The sequence below is a fragment of the Chiloscyllium punctatum genome, chromosome 26 (assembly GCF_047496795.1).
Source record: "Chiloscyllium punctatum isolate Juve2018m chromosome 26, sChiPun1.3, whole genome shotgun sequence".
NCBI lineage: Eukaryota > Metazoa > Chordata > Chondrichthyes > Orectolobiformes > Hemiscylliidae > Chiloscyllium > Chiloscyllium punctatum.
The window spans coordinates 2,659,399-2,675,512 of record NC_092764.1 but is presented as its reverse complement, the minus strand read 5'-3'; the positions used below and the strand labels follow the sequence as shown (position 1 = coordinate 2,675,512).

Genomic DNA, 16,114 nt, shown 5'->3' with positions numbered 1-16,114 from the left:
TATGACCCCTCGTGACAGCCATTTCTGCCCTGGGGAAAGGTCTCTGGCTATCCACTCTGTCTATGCTTCTCATTACCTTGTACACCTCTATCAAGTCACCTCTCTTCCTTCTCTCCAGTGTGAAAAGCCCGAACTCACTCAATCTCTCTTCACAAGACATGCCCTCCAATCCAGGCAGCATGCTGGTAAATCTCCTCTGCACCCTCTCTAAAGCATCTACATGTTCCTATAATGAGGTGACCAGAACTGGACACAATATTCCAAGTGTGGTCTAACCAGGGTTTTATAGAGCTGCAGCAAAAGCTCATGGCTCTTACACTCAATCCCCCTGTTAGTGAAAGCCAAAACATCACATGCCTTCTTAACAACCCTACCAACTCGGTTGGCAACCTTGAGGGATCCATGTACATGGACCCCAAGTTCCCATTGTTGCTCCACACTGCCAAGAATCCTGTCTTTAACCTATTCCTGTAGTAACCTTGGATGTATCTGGTCCAGCCCTGGGGACTTATCCATCATGATTCTCCCAGAATATCCAGCACATCCACTTTCTTAATATCCATCTGTTCAAGCCTATTAACCTAGTCCATGCTGTTCTCACTATCAACAAGTTCCCTCTCTCTAGTGAATACTGAAGCAAAAAACTCATTTAGGGGCTCCCCTACCTCATCAGAGTCCAGACACAAGTTCCGTCCACTATCCCTGATCAGCCCTACCCTCTCTGTGATGTCTAGGGCAAAATCCTTGAATACCCTCCCTAACAGTGTTGTGGTATCCCTGTACCAAATGGACTGTAGTGATTCAAGAAGTCAGCTCACTGCCCTCCCACTTTTAAATATTTGAATATCTGAACTCCTAATTGTCACTGCACCGTCACACCTTTTGAAGTTTATTATCTGATATCTGCTCCATCTCCTTATTCCTCTACCAAAATGTACCAGCTATATACTATCTGTCCTGCCTAAACTCCAAACCAGTCAATAATCTCCTGAAATGAAAGCAACAGATGCTGGAGATTACAGCAGGTAAGACAGCATCTGTCGAGACAGCGCAAACTAAGGTTTCAAATCCAGATGACTCACAACGTGAACTTGCTCTTTCTCCATGGATGCTGTCTGACCGTGGGCAGCACAGTGGCACAGTGGTTAGCACTGCTGCCTCACAGTGCTGGAGACCTGGGTTCATTTCCCGCCTCAGGTGACTGTCTGTGTGGAGTTTGCACGTTCTCCCTGTGTCTGCGTGGGTTTCCTCCGGGTGCTCCGGTTTCCTCCCACAGTCCAAAGATGTGCAGGTCAGGTGAATTGGCCATGCTAAATTGCCCGTAGTGTTAGGTAGGGGGTAGATGTAGATGTACATGTTGGGGTATGGGTGGGTTACGCTTCGGCGGGGCGGTGTGGACTTGTTGGGCCGAAGGGCCTGTTTCCACACTGTAAGTAATCTAATCTAATCTAATCTGATCTTCTCCAACATTTGTTGTTTTCAATACAGATTCCAGCATCTGCAGTAACATGCTCCTACATTGAGAATTATCTCCTCAAAACTTACACATAGTTATAAACACTCCTTGTTTTCGCCCTGTCTATGTTACAGTTATCGGTTGCTGGTCATTCTGGACAAGTACCATCTCAGTATGAAACCTGGCTTGATCCATCATATGTCTATTTTTTGCAGTTGGTTAAGGTTGTAGTTAGTCACTGAAACTAAAGCCCCTGGAGACAGTTAAGAGTGAACCACATGGCTGAGTCTGGAGTCACATGTAGACCTGGCCAAGTAAGAAGAGCAGATAAGTGCAGTATAGAAGAGTCACACTGACAGAACAGATTTTCAACAATGCCCGTGCAGCTTTATATAAACTCTCACCAGTTCAGCAATAATAGACTCAGTAAGCAGCGTCCTTTGGCTCCTAGTAAACAAACAGCCGAACATCCTTTAAATTGTTGCTTTTTGTTTCACTCTGGCATTGTGCTGAATCTGAGCTTTTTTACTTGAAGGACAAACTGTCTCTTTAGATTCTCTGTTTTAGTCACTATATATTTCCAGTTTTGTTTTGCTTCTAGATTTCATTTTAAATGTTTTCTTTATCTCAATTTTCGGAAGTTCCTTTTGGTTTGTGAAGCCTGATACTCATTTTGTAACATGCAGCAACATGTCCTTTCTATATATTAATTTACACATGATGATCGTGTATTTTACCCTCAGTCAACATTTGTACTCTGTGACAGTACAGTTAACCACCAGAAACCGTGTCACTATCAATTTGTGCATTAATAATTATTTATAATTTTGTTCACCTAGTCAAAATATCACAATGTGAGCGACTTTATCCTGAATTCAGTGGGGAGGTTAGAATTGGGGGAGGGTATGGATCGGGTCAGGGGCACTTTGATGAGAGCAGCTGTTTTCTGTCTATCTTTCTCTCCACAGTTGCTCTGTGTCAGGACACTAATATTTCAGTCCGCCTTTTCTCTCTCCTCAGCACATGTGCCGTCAGTCAATTGGTTTTCCAAGAGTCTGCTCGTCAGCTGTCAGTTAATTGGCATCACAGAGACAGCAGATCCCACGGAGCAGCTCCAACTCACTTTGTTTCTGTGGCGCTTTCTGTCGTATGCTTTACTGTTCTGTCTCTCTATTGCTGGGATGAGGATGGAGAACTACATTTTTCTCACAACAGTAGTGGCACTCGTTCAGGTATATGCTGTATGTGCGCTTAATTGTGTATTGGGGAGTATGTGTATTGAGGAATATGTGCCATCGAGTGTATGTCTGTGTTTCCCCAATACCCTCTATGCTCACTGACTTACATAGGCTCCTGGTCATGCAATGTCTTAAATATTAACATTCTCATCCTTGTCTTCAGACCCCTCCATGATCTCTCCCTCCCTATCTCTGCTTTCGCCTCCGAGTTACTGCGCTCCTTATTCGGGTCTTTTGAGCAGTCCCAGTTTTAATTGCCCCACAATTGGTGACCCTGCCTTCGGCTGCCTCAGTTCAAACCCGTGTAATTCCCTTCCTAAACCGTTCTGCTTCACTTTATTCCTTTAGACACTCCTTAAAACCTCTACTTACTTGACTCAGATTTTTGGTCATCTGTCATGTTTTGTTTTATATGACATCTGTAATTGCATTTAGATTTTTCACTATGTTAATGTGCAATTTAAATAGAAGTTGCTAGATGTGTGTGTACACACGCTTTGGGGGAATGTGGGTGTTTTCAGGATGGATGGGTACGTGTTTGAGGGGCAGGTGCTCTATAGGGAGCAGGCTTAGTTTAGACGACACAGACCAACATGTCTCTTGGGTGTGCCTGTGGTGGGAAGGGTTGCATGTGGTGTATATGAACTTGCATCAGAATATGTTGCTAGAGTTCATTGCAGAGTTTTTAATTATGATGATCAATCTATACCAACATATTTTATCTGTTCACGTCTTTGTTGAGTGGAAAATACTTTTGTACAATATTGCAAAATGGGAGATGGCCAGTCTGGTATTTTTCCATCTCTCCACAATTTTATTTCAGTTGCCATCAGTGAAACCAATAATCGAGAGATTCCTTTAGAGATGCTTTCAGGACACGGAAAAATGTAATATATTGAAGAAAGGTCAGACTCCTGAAGATATGAAAGTGAGAGGCCATGATCTCACTCCTTGTTACACAGCCCTGACAACGTTCCAGTGATAGTACTGATGTCTTGTGCTCCAGAATTTGCTGTTTCCCCAGCCGAGCTGCTCAAGTTTAGCTACAACACTAGTGTCTGCACCTATCTGGATGCATCACAGCTTGGTATGGCAACTGGTCTGCCCAAGACCACAATAAATTACAAAGAGTTATGAATACATCCCAGTCTATCAGACAAACTCGCCTGCTTTCCATTGACTCCGTCTACACTTCCTGATGTCTTGGGAAAGCAGCCATATTATCAGAGACCTCACCCACCCCAGTTTTATTCTCTTCCAACATCTTTCATTGGAAAGAACACATAAAAGTTTGAAAATATGTGCCACTTTATTGGTCAGTGCATTGAGTATAGAAGTTGGGAGGTAATGTTATGGTTGTACAGGACATTGGTTAGGCCACTTTGGAATACAGTGTTCAATTCTGGTCTCCTTGCTATAGGAAAGATATTGTTAAACTTTAAAGGGTACAGAAAAGATTTATAAAAATGTTGCCGGATTGGAGGGTTTGAGCTATAGGGAGAGGCTGAATAGGGTGGGGCTATTTTCCCTGAAGCATTGGAGGTTATGGGGTGACCTTATCAAGGCTTATAAAATCATGAGGGGTACGGATAGAGTGAATAGCTAAGGTCTATTTCTCAGGATAGGCAAGATAGGGGAGTCAACAACTAGAGGGCATAGGTATAAGGTGAGAGGGTAAAGATATAAAAGGACCTGAGGGGGAACTTTTTCATGCAGAGGGTGATGCGTGTATGAAATGAGCTGTCAGCAGAAGTGGTGGAGGCTGGTACAATTACATCATTTAAAAGGCATCTGGATGGGTATATGAATAGGAAGGGTTTAGAAGGATATGGGCCAAATGCTGGCAAATGGGACTAGATTAATTTAGGATATCTGGTCGACATGAATGAATTGAACCATGTTGGACAATTCTATGATAACAGATCTAAGAACAGCTTCTTCCCGTTGTTATTAGACTTATGAAGGGGCCTCTCACATATTAGAGGTAATCTTTCTCTGCACCTTCTCTGTAGCTGTAACACTATATCCTGCATTCTGTTCTATTACCCTGATGTACTAATGTAAAGTATGATTTGTCTGATTAGCACATAAAGTAATACTTTTTACTGTATCTCAGTACATGAGACAATCATAGATCACATCAAATCTCCCAGGCATGTCCTGAGCACAAAAAAGGACAAATCCAACACAGCCAATTATTGCCCTGTCAGTCTCTTCTCAATCATGGTAAAATGACGGAAAGTCAAGGGTGCTATCAAGCAGCACCTGCTAAGCAATAACCTGCCCTGTGACGCCCAGTTTGGGCTCTGCCAGCACCACTCAGCTTCTGATCTTCGTTCAAACATGGACAAAGGAGCTGAATTCCAGAGGTGAGGTGAGGGTGACCAGCCCTTCACATCAGGGCTGCATGAAGTGTAACATCAATGATCTGCTACAAAATCGGAATCAGTAGGTATCAGGGATAAACTTTCCATTGGTTAGAGTCATACCTGGCACATAGAAGGTGATTGTGGCTGTTGGAGGTCAGCCATTTCAACACTAGGATATCTCTGCAAGTCCATAGGGTAGTGTCCTAGGTCCAACCATCTTCAACCAACAATAATCTTTCCTTCATCATAAGATCACAAGTGGGGATGTGCAAACATTAGTGAACAATTTTCAGCACAAATCCCAATTCCTCAGATATTAAATCAGTTCATGTCCAAATGCAGCAAGACCTGACCAATATCCAGGTTTGGGCTTGCAAGTGGTAAGTAACATTTGTGCCACAGAACTGCCAGGCAATAACCATCTCCTTTGAGAGAATCTAACCATCACCTCTTAATATTAATGGCATTGCCATCACTGAATCCCCACTATCAACATCCTGAGGGTTACCATTGACCAGAAACTCAACTGGATTAGTGGTGCTGGAAGAGCACAGCAGTTCAGGCAGCATCCAAGGAGCAGCGAAATCGACGTTTTGGACAAAAGCCCTTCATCAGGAATAAAGCCTAGCCATGTAAGTTCTATCGCTACAAGAGCAGGTTAGATGCGAGTATCTCACCTTATGACTCCTCAAAACCTGTCCATCATCTTCATGGCACAAGTCAGGAATGTGATCGAAGACCATAAGGCCATAAGACACAGGAGTGGAAGTAAGGCCATTTGGCCCATCGAGTCCACTCCGCCATTCAATCATGGCTGATGGGCATTTCAACTCCGCTTACCAGCATTCTCCCCGTAGCCCTTAATTCCTTGAGACAACAAGAATCTATCAATCTCTGCCTTGAAGACATTTAGCGTCCCAGCCTCCACTGCAATCTGCGGCAATGAATTCCACAGGCCCACCACTCTCTGGCTGAAGAAATGTCTCCGCATTTCTGTTCTGAATTTACCCACTCTAATTCTAAGGCTGTGTCCACGGGTCCTAGCCTCCTCACCTAACGGAAACAATTTCCTTGCGTCCACCCTTTCCAAGCCATGTATTATCTTGTACGTCTCTATTAAGTCTTCCCTTAATCTTCTAAACTCCAATTAATACAATCCCAGGATCCTCAACCGTTCCTCATATGTTAGACCAACGATTCCAGGGATCTCCACTGGACACGTTCCAGTGCCAGTATGTCCTTCCTGAGGTGTGGGGACCAAAACTGGACACAGTACTCCAAATGGGGCCTAACCAGAGCTTTATAAAGTCTCAGTAGCACATCGCTGCTTTTATATTCCAACCCTCTTGAGATAAGTGACAACATTGCATTCACTTTCTTAATCACGGACTCAACCTGCATGTTGACCTTTAGAGAATCCTCGACTAGCACTCCCACATCCCGTTGTACTTTGGCTTTATGAATTTTCTCACCGTTTAGAAAGTAGTCTATGCTTTTATTCTTTTTGCCAAAGTGCAAGACCTCGCATTTGTTCATGTTGAATTCCATCAGCCATTTCCTGGACCACTCTCCCAAACTGTCTAGATCTTTCTGTAGCCTCCCCACATCCTCAGTACTACCTGCCTGTCCACCTAACTTCATATCATCTGCAAACTTCGCTAGAATGTTCCACTTGCCTAGATAAGCTAGCTCCAACAAACCTCAAGGCCTTGTCATCATTCAGGTCAAAGCATGTTTGACTAGTACCACAACCTCAACATTCAGTCCCTCCACCACCAACGCTCAACAGCAGCTGTGTGTACCATCTACAAGAAGTACTACAGGCATTTCTACAGTAGCTTCCAACGAGAAGAAGGGCAGCAGATATCTGGAAATACTATCCACTGCAAATTCCCCTCCAAGCCACACATCATTCCTGACTTGGAAATGTATAGCTGTTGTAGTATTTGTAACAAGATCAGCCCGTTGGATCTCATAGAATACGAGTTCCCTGATTGAGGCTGTTAATCTGCTTCAATCAGGGAGCCCTGGCTGACAGATTAAAAACAGGAGTATCAGACGCCCTGTTTGCATTGAGAGCTGGATCAGAGTGAAGGACTATCCATGTGTAAATAAAGGGTGACTTGATTACGGGATATCAGCCTCTGTGGAGTTATTTCAGCTATTTCCTTCAGTGTAGTTGGGTCAAAATCCTGACCTCCCTCCCTTAGGGCATTGTGTGTCTATATGCAGCACATGGACTCCAATGTTTTAAGAAGAAAGCTCATAATCACCTTCTTAATATTAATTGGAGATGAGCAATAAAATCTGGGACAGCCAGCAACACCCAAGTCCAATAATGAAAAGAAAATGTAGGGAGAGTTGGACAGTTGGATTCCTTTGTATCACTGCAGCCAAGAATAAGAGAAGATATGATGTTGCAAATGGTCTTTGCTATCCTGTAACATGATAATCCCTATCTCTAGAATCTCCTCTAATCCTGAGGCTGATGCATCCCAATCCTAACCACTCCACCATTGGCTGCTACACATCCTGACCTCTCTACTTCACTTTCTACCTTTGAAAGACTTCTTAAAACCTATTTCTTAGGCCAAATGTTTAGCCATCTGAAACAAAAGCAAAAATTGCTGGAAAAACTCAGCAAGTCTGGCATCATCTGTGGAAAGAAAGCAGAGTGAATATTTCAGGTCCAGTGATCCACCTTTAGAAACTGGTTTTTGTTTTTGTTTCTGATTTCCAGCATCTATAGTTCTTTGCTTTTTTGTTTAGTCATCTGCTCTGAATATCTCTTTATATAGCTTGCTGTAATGTTTTGTTCTATAATGCTCCTGTGAAACACCGTAGCATGTTTCATTGTGTTAAATATGCTATATGAATGTAAGGTACTGGTTGTTGTTTCTGAAGTTGGTTGATTTATTCATGTTTGCTTTCTTTGGCCACTGGTGCTGAGACTTAGTGGGTGCTTGATTTGTCTCAGGTGTGAATTGGGCTGAAAACATGATCTTTTGCAAACATGGTGCTGTTTGAGCATAATCAATACCTTACAATGGTCCCTGTCCTCCCAGCTCAATCCAACTGAATTTAATTGATTCCTTTAGACCCACGCCACCATGGTATCCAATCACTTGCACTAAATTTATCTTCTCAACACTCCTAACTCCTCTGCACAACATCACTTTATTAGCAAAAGTGAGGTTTACCCAGTGCCAAACAACTGACTCTGGCAGTGAAGGGCAGTGGTGAGGGTTGGTGATGAGGCATATTAGTAAAGATTAGCAATAATGAGTGCAAGTGAGGCTAGGCCATAAAGCAGACACGTGAGGGGCAACAGTGATGGGCAGCATTGAGGATTGCTGATGAATAAACCAATGAGTAGCATCAGTGAGGAATGTCAGTGAGGGTAGAAATGAGGGGTGCTAGTGAATAGTGTTGGTGAGTGTTGCTGGTGAGGAATGCTAATGAAGTACACTGGTGAAGAGTGCCAGTGAGGGGTAGCAGCGAGTAGTGCCAATGTTGGATGCCAGTAAGACTGGCCAGTGAGGGGCAACAGTGAGAGCCAGCATTGAGGGGTGCTGGTGAGGGCAGCAATGTCAGGTGCCATTGAGGGGCAATGGTAAGGGCAGCAATGCGGAATGTCAATGAGCACTGCCATTGAATGATGAAGATGAGGAGTCTGTCCACTGCTGTACTATTACTGTCTGCGCAAAGCCTCCAGTTTTGAGTGAAATGTTTAAATTTGAAGCTGTGTGAGGAAACAGCAGATACAGACCCGAGCTTTGCTCAAGGTAGAAACCCAACACTGAGTCTTTTGCAGAGGGTTAAATATTCTCAAACTTGAATGGAGTTAAGCACGTTAAATTGTGAGAGCAGACTGCATAAGTACTTAGACATCTGTTTTGTAGGTTACATCATCCATACTATACTGACATCTTTTTCTCAATCTGAGAATCATCCCCAAAGTGATTGACAGCTTGCCAGTGATCTCCCCATTTCCCACATTTCTGCTCTCCCCTCTTCCTCTTCCTCCCAGTACTGCATTGGGGATCCATCTTGTCCTCACTGGAGTAGTGCACTGGAAGACGGGTCCCATATTTCTGGAGTCATCAGAAATGAGAAAAGATTTAGAACCTCCATCAAATGGATTGCAATGGTTCAAGAACAAGCTCACCATCATCTTATAGAATCAAACAGTACAGAAGAGGTCCTTTGGCTCATCAAGTCTCTCAAGGGCAACTCAGGATGGACAATAAGCCCATCCAGCCAGTGATGCTCAGATCCAATGAATAACTTAAAAAGGCCTCATTTCTCCAGAGGGAACAGTCTGCAATCTCTTTTCATAATTATAGCTTCCCATTCTTGGTACCATCCTGATGAATCTGGAAAGGTAATTCCTTATGGCTTGACTATCATTTTTTACAAAGGAGCCATGTGGTTAAAGGGGATAATGGTACTGTACCATAGGATGCACTGTATGGAATGCTTGAGATACCTGGTGGAATGTCAAATTTGAAATGCCAGCATTATGCAAGTGAAATGTCATTTCACACCAGATTGACTTCAATAACTGAGGACAGCCTACACATGACTGAAGTAGTCAACATTGAAATCTCCACAGCACAGTACAGAAATGTGAAGAACTACATCTTCAGATTGCCATTGTAGCAAGGAGCATGTCCAGTAGCCTGTCCATAAATAATGGTGACCTATGATGTCCAGTGTAACCAACAATGCCTTGCTGAAACAGCACTGTGCTCCCAAATCAAAACTCATAAGGACGAGCAGCAGGTGAGAATCACAAATAATGTAAAACTAAAGAATGGGGCCTAGATCTGCACTCAGTCTCTAACTGTACCCTAACCGATGTTTTGTAAAGTTTATTATTGTAAATGTACTTCACAGGATGTGCTCTATTGTACCTTTTACTACCTTTAGCTCCCAGTACTCAAACTTTCAGAGACTTTGATATTTGAACAGCTAGGTCTTTGTTCATGTATGATCACCCAACTGACAGGCAGTGACAGACTTGAGGATTTTTGCTCAAGTAAACAGAAGTGGAAATAATTTGCTTGAGAACTGAAGGTACCATGGGATAGGACAGGAGGAGGAATGGTATGTGTGGTTTCCTGGATTATTCCACATTGCTATGATTCATTCTTTCTCTGCACTACTGTCACTTCTAACACTAGAATATAGACTTTACCTCTTGGAAAATCTCTGCCTTTATTAAATAGATTATACTTTGAACCAGTTTGTCTCAAAAACTGCTGACTACATAAACTAAGAGTGTGGAGTTTGTACTCCAGACCTTATCTTTGGCAGGAGATTCTGATTCTTCTGAATCTTTTCACAACAGCAAAATACTATCGCCATATTCCATGTACTGATTTGGTTGGGAATGAGTAACTTTCCTGCAAGACTTCTGGAATGCTCAGAACAATTTTAATTTCAGTGGCTATTGCTGAAAAGAGAGATCTGCTCTGAGAGAGTTTATGGCAAAAGAGGAAATTCTTGGCCCATCACTTCTGTCACAATCAAAACTGAGCCCCAGTCTAATCACACTTTCCAGCACTTGGTCCCACATTGGTGGTATGACACATCATGTGCATATCAAGAGATCTTTTAAATTATGACACAACCCTCTAGGATGATGCCCTGGAAATCAAACACCATATTCCCAGAGTCATCAGAAATGAGAAAAAATTTAGTAAAACTGCCCAAAATACCCATTTCCTTGACTGATGAACTCAAGTTAAAAGAAGACATCCATCAGGTTTCTATAAGGGTGTTTTATTCCTCCTTCAATAGGGGATTTGCAGGAAAACTGAATGCAAAATAGCTGGCTGCTATTAGAGACTTTCTGGTATCTCTACATGACAGAGAGGGAGAGAGAGAAAGACTAGGTGGTTTTCTGCTCGACTGACCCCACACAAGCCATGGTCCTGGTCAGGAGCCAAACAGAATGGTGTAGTCAAGCAGTTTTCCTTTACTTCAGAACCCGACGGCTCCATTGTGTCTGTTTTGCTCTCACCTTTCCAGGAAAACTCATCATTGAACACAACTCACAATGTGCTCCAGTAAACATGATTTTTAAAATTGTAACTGGTTTAAAGCAATATCTTCCTTTATTCAAGTTCACAGTCTAAAAACAAAGGCAAAAAAAAGGTGATTCTTACAGTGTGTTGAGGGTTTCTGCTTTCAGGTAGTGTGTTCTGGACCCTAATCACCATCCCAGAAGATAAAGAAATTTCCTCATCTCCCCTTTTAATCAATGATCCCTAGTCAGTGACCCTTCTAAATAGGTCATTCCCATCCACTCTATGTAAGCTACTCACCACCTTGTTTACCTTAATCAAATCTTTCATCACCCTCCTTAGTTGCAAGAAGAACAAGCCCAGCCTATCCAATCTTAATTTATAGTTGCATTTTTCCAGTCATTGCAACATCACTGTAAATCTGTTCTGCACCCTCTCTGGTGTGATTCCTTCCTTTTTATAGTACGGTCCCACAGGGAACTGTAGACAGTACTCAAATGTGGCCAAATTAGAACATAGAACATAGAACATTACAGCGCAGTACAGGCCCTTTGGCCCTCGATGTTGCCCCGCCGTCACACTAATCTGAAGCCCATTCCACCTACGCTATTCCATGTACGTCCATATGCCTGTCTAATGACGACTTAAATGCACTTAAACTTGGCAAATCTACTACCGATGCAGGCAAAGTATTCCATACCCTTACTACTCTCTGAGTAAAGAAACTTCCTCTGACATCTGTCTTATACCTATCTCCCCTCACTTTAAATTAGTGATTTATATAGCTCCAGTGAAACCTCCCAGCATTTGTATATTTTGGCTCATAAAGGAAAGTAGAATCATAGAACATTTTATAGTACAGAAGGAGGCTGTTTGACTTATCATGTCTGTACTGGCTCCCAAAAGACCTACCAAGCTCATCCCATTCTTCAGCCACATCTCTGGAGCCCTCTAACTTCATCACTTTCAAATTTATATTTACTCTCTTTTGCAACCACCTCTGGAATCACCTCCACCACTCTCCTAGGCTTCATATCCAGATCCTAACAACTTGCTGAGTAAAGAAGTTGCTCCTCACCTCCCTCCTAGCTCTCTTGCTAACAATCTTGAAATTGTGACCCCTAATTAGTGACATACCAACTACTGGAAATAGAGTATCCTTCTTTACCCTGTCAAAATTGTTCATAATTTTCATCACCTCAATAAACTCACTTCTTAATCTTCTCTAGCCCAAGGGGAATAAGCCTTTAATCTTTCTTTATATCTAAAATTCCTCATTCTAATTCTAGTAAATCTCCTTTGAAAACTCTGCAGAGGTTTCAATGTTCTTCCTTAAATAAGGTGCCCAGAACTGAATATAATACTGCAAATGTGGCCTGACCAATGATTTGTCGTGGTGTAGCATCACTTCCTTGCTTTTACACTCTAAGCCTGTATCTATAAATTCAAGGAGCAGATAAGCCACCTTAACAACTGTTTCAACTTGCATGGCCACCTTCAGAGGATGAGGTCCCTCTTCTCCTGTACTCCTCTCGACATTGTACCATTGAAAGTATTCCATATGCTTTCTTAACCATTTATCAATCTGTCCTACTATCATCACAGAGAAATCAGCAGTGGTCCTCAACCTCCCAGGAAATCCAGAAAATACACAAAACATGAACATATTCTTTAGTTTACAGAAGTGTGTATGAATACAAATACAAATGTGTATGAATTTATACCACTTCTAACAAACATAAATCAGCCACATTGCAAGCTTGACTGATGATCTTAAACTGGTTGTTAATGGAGTTATTAGCACATTCTGAATTTTTCATCAAATGCTGCTCATTCTGGGAATCATATCTAACAATAGACATTTTGTTTTGGATTTTGCAAATGCAGGTTGGTTGAATACAATGCACACTTTTCCTATTAAGAACATCAAAAAGAACATGATGTTTGGTTTCATCAGCTACTTGCTGGGCTGTTGCTGCCTCAAAGTGGGAGAGTACAGAACATAATCAACCTATCCATGGTTGTAATATCCAAACTAAACCATCTCTTGTCATGTGTGTTTCCATGATTGAGCAGCTCTGGCTGAATGATCCTGAATGTGTGAAAAACTAGCAACCAGTTTAATAGAATAATTCAGGTTCATAACATGGTTAATTTATATTTGCTGGAATCAACAAATGTTCAACACAGGGACCCAATATCTGTAAGCTAAAGGAATGCTTCTAGTTCTTATGTTCTTACTTGCTTCTAGTTCTTGTGAATATGTTGAAGCTGTGTGCACTTTTTGAAATATTCCTTCAAGTATTTGAAGCCCTTCATTCTCCCATTGCTTCGTCCATAGCAACACCTCTGCCAATCAGAGTCAACTTGCCAACCAATCAGTACTCTTTCCTCCAATAATATAAACTGTTGTGATTATTTGGAATTTGACATTCCTGTGTTTGTTCTGATGCATGTACAATGAAAGGCTTTAGCAACATTTCTCTCTTTTTACTAATATTCAAATTCTGTACAATCAGCCAACTGCTTATATTGTTTTCTTTGTTCTCAGTTATACGTTGCCAATTTTCTGACCTACCACTAATAAGCTCAGTATTATGTACAGTTTCTATCAATTAGTTTGCCAAGACTGGTTCATCCTTCAGATTAAGGTGAAGAATCCCCTCTATTGTCTTTTACTAAAATTAGGCAAATACTTTGCAGTGGGGTTGTATGACATGCAATACAAACACTGTGCATGAATCTTTCAAGGGAGGTGGAGGAGATCAATCTGTGACAGCTGCTGTCTTGTATTTCTTAGTGTGGAATTCGGCAAGAAATTCTTATATTACAGCCTGTGGGAGGTGGCCCGATTCCTCGTCTAAAAATACTGGACTCTGATCAAAATAAGTCATATTAAACTAAATTTAAATCATTTATTAGTGCTTCATGTTCAGAAAAATATTGCTCCTATTTCTAGTGAGTGTTAAACTCCCTCCTGTACATTGTTGAATTTCCCCAGTATTGAAACATGTCACTGACTGGCTTCACAGCTCTCATAGTAGCCATAATTTACCACAGCCATCTCCCAGATTGACAGAGTTCTGCTTCAACCTTCACCTTAGATTTAAAAATATTTAAACGTAGCAACTTAGATTTATATAACCCCTTCAACTTAGTAAAGGTGGAGAAATGCAGGGTTATAGGGTTAGGAGGGGTGAGTCTGATGCTCTTTGGAGAGTCGGTGAGGACTAGTTGGGCCGAATGGCTTGTTTCCCCGTTGTAGGGATTCTATAAACATTTGATACTGAAACCTACAAGGAGGTATTCAATCATATCACCAAAACCATGATCAAAAATTGGTTTTAAGGAACATCTTAAAGAAGGAAGTGAAGAAGAAAGCTGAAAAGATGTAGGGTAGGAATTCCAGAGATTGAGATGAAGGCAAGTGAAGGGACATTTGCAGCTGGTGGAGTGATGGAAATTGTGGAAATACAAGAGCATTTGATGTCACTTCCATGAAGCTCCCAGGGATATTTTACTTTACAAAAGATGCTATATAAATGCAGTTCACCAACTTGTCCAAGGAGCATGGGGGACTCAAAAGACTTGTAGCAAGGAGGACCATACAGATAGAGGATTTGACCAGAAGAAATTGGAAAACAAATTGGAGAAATTTGAAAACCGGAAAAGCTGTGGGTTCTGTAAATCAGAAACAAAAACAGAAATTGCTGGAAAAGCTCAGCAGGTCTGCCAGCCTCTGGAGAGAAATCAAAGTGAACACTTCGGGTCGAGTGACCCTTCTTCAGATGATAGCTCGGAAAATGTCTGTTTATATGCAGAAGATGGGGTGGGTGGTGAGGGGGTCAGGAGTAAATGATACATGGGGATGAAGGCCAAAGAGAGAGAACAGTTGGGTAGACAAAGGAGTGGATAACAATTTGGCTAGAAGGGTGAATAGCTGCTAATAGGGACTGTTCATGGCTAACAATGGGACTAACAGTACCCATTACTAGTTATTCACCCTTCTAGCCAGATCATTATCCACTCTGAGATAGTGAGAACTGCAGATGCAGGACGTCAGAGTCAGTAAATGTTGAGCAGGTCAGATAGCATTAGAGGAGCAGGAAACTCCACGTTTTAAGTCAGGACCCTTCATCAGGACTGGGGAGGGGAAAGGGAGCTCAGAAATAAATAGAGGGAGGTGTATGGGGCTGTGGGAAAAGTAGTTGGGATGGTGATAGGTGGATACAGGTGGGAGGGGATTGTGATTGGTAAGTGGGAAGGGTGGAGCAGATAGGTGACAAGGAAGATGGGCAGGTTAGGTTAGGTCAGGTCAAGGGGGCGGGGAGGAGAGGGAGGGCTGGATACGGGTTGACGTTGGGGTGGGGAGATTTTGAATGAACCTGGTGCACTCAATACTGAGGCCTTTGGGCTGTAAACTCCTGAGGTGGAGTACAACATGTTGTTTCTCCTGTTTGAGTGTGGCCTCATTTTGACAGTGGAGGAGGCCCAGGATGGACATGCCCACTCCTTTTTCTGCCCAACTGTTCTCCTCTTTCTTTGGGATCCATCCCAACCTTTCATTTACTGCTTACCCCCTCACCCCCACCTTCTGCATGTAAACTGACATTTTCCTAGTTACCATCAGTTCTGAGGAAGGATCACTCGACCCGAAATGTTAAATCTGATTTGTCTCCACAGATGCCTCCAGATCTCAATTTCTGTTTTTGTTGGAGAAATTTGAAATTTGGTCATTTTTGGGCTAGGAGTTGATATGAATTCAAGCAGGAGGATGCCATTTGCCCAATAAGCACAGGAATGATGAGTGCATGGGATTTGGCACAACAAAGAAATGAAGTTTTCTTTAATTCACTTATGGAACATCAGTGCCTCTGGCTAGCCAGCATTTCTTGCCCATCTCTAGCTGCACTTGAAAAGGTGGTGGTGAGCTGCCTTCATCAACCACTACAGTCCATATGTTTCTGGTAGACACACAATGCTCTGAGGGAAGGAACATGAGGATTTTGACCTAGCAAC

At 42.3% G+C, this 16,114-nt stretch overlaps 1 protein-coding gene across 2 annotated transcripts in view; it reads left to right on the top strand.

The window, feature by feature from the left end:
• Window positions 1-2,515: 2,515 nt before the first annotated feature.
• The window catches only part of cdh15 (cadherin 15, type 1, M-cadherin (myotubule)), a 114,044-nt gene continuing 100,445 nt past the window's right edge, over window positions 2,516-16,114 (top strand). Inside the window, exon 1 of one of the 2 annotated variants that reach the window (XM_072595758.1) lies at window positions 2,516-2,697. In XM_072595758.1, coding sequence (XP_072451859.1) covers window positions 2,638-2,697 — 60 coding nt within the window. In that variant the 5' untranslated portion in view covers window positions 2,516-2,637. The remainder of the gene's footprint in view (window positions 2,698-16,114) is intronic. The other variant, XM_072595757.1, reaches the window with a different exon arrangement.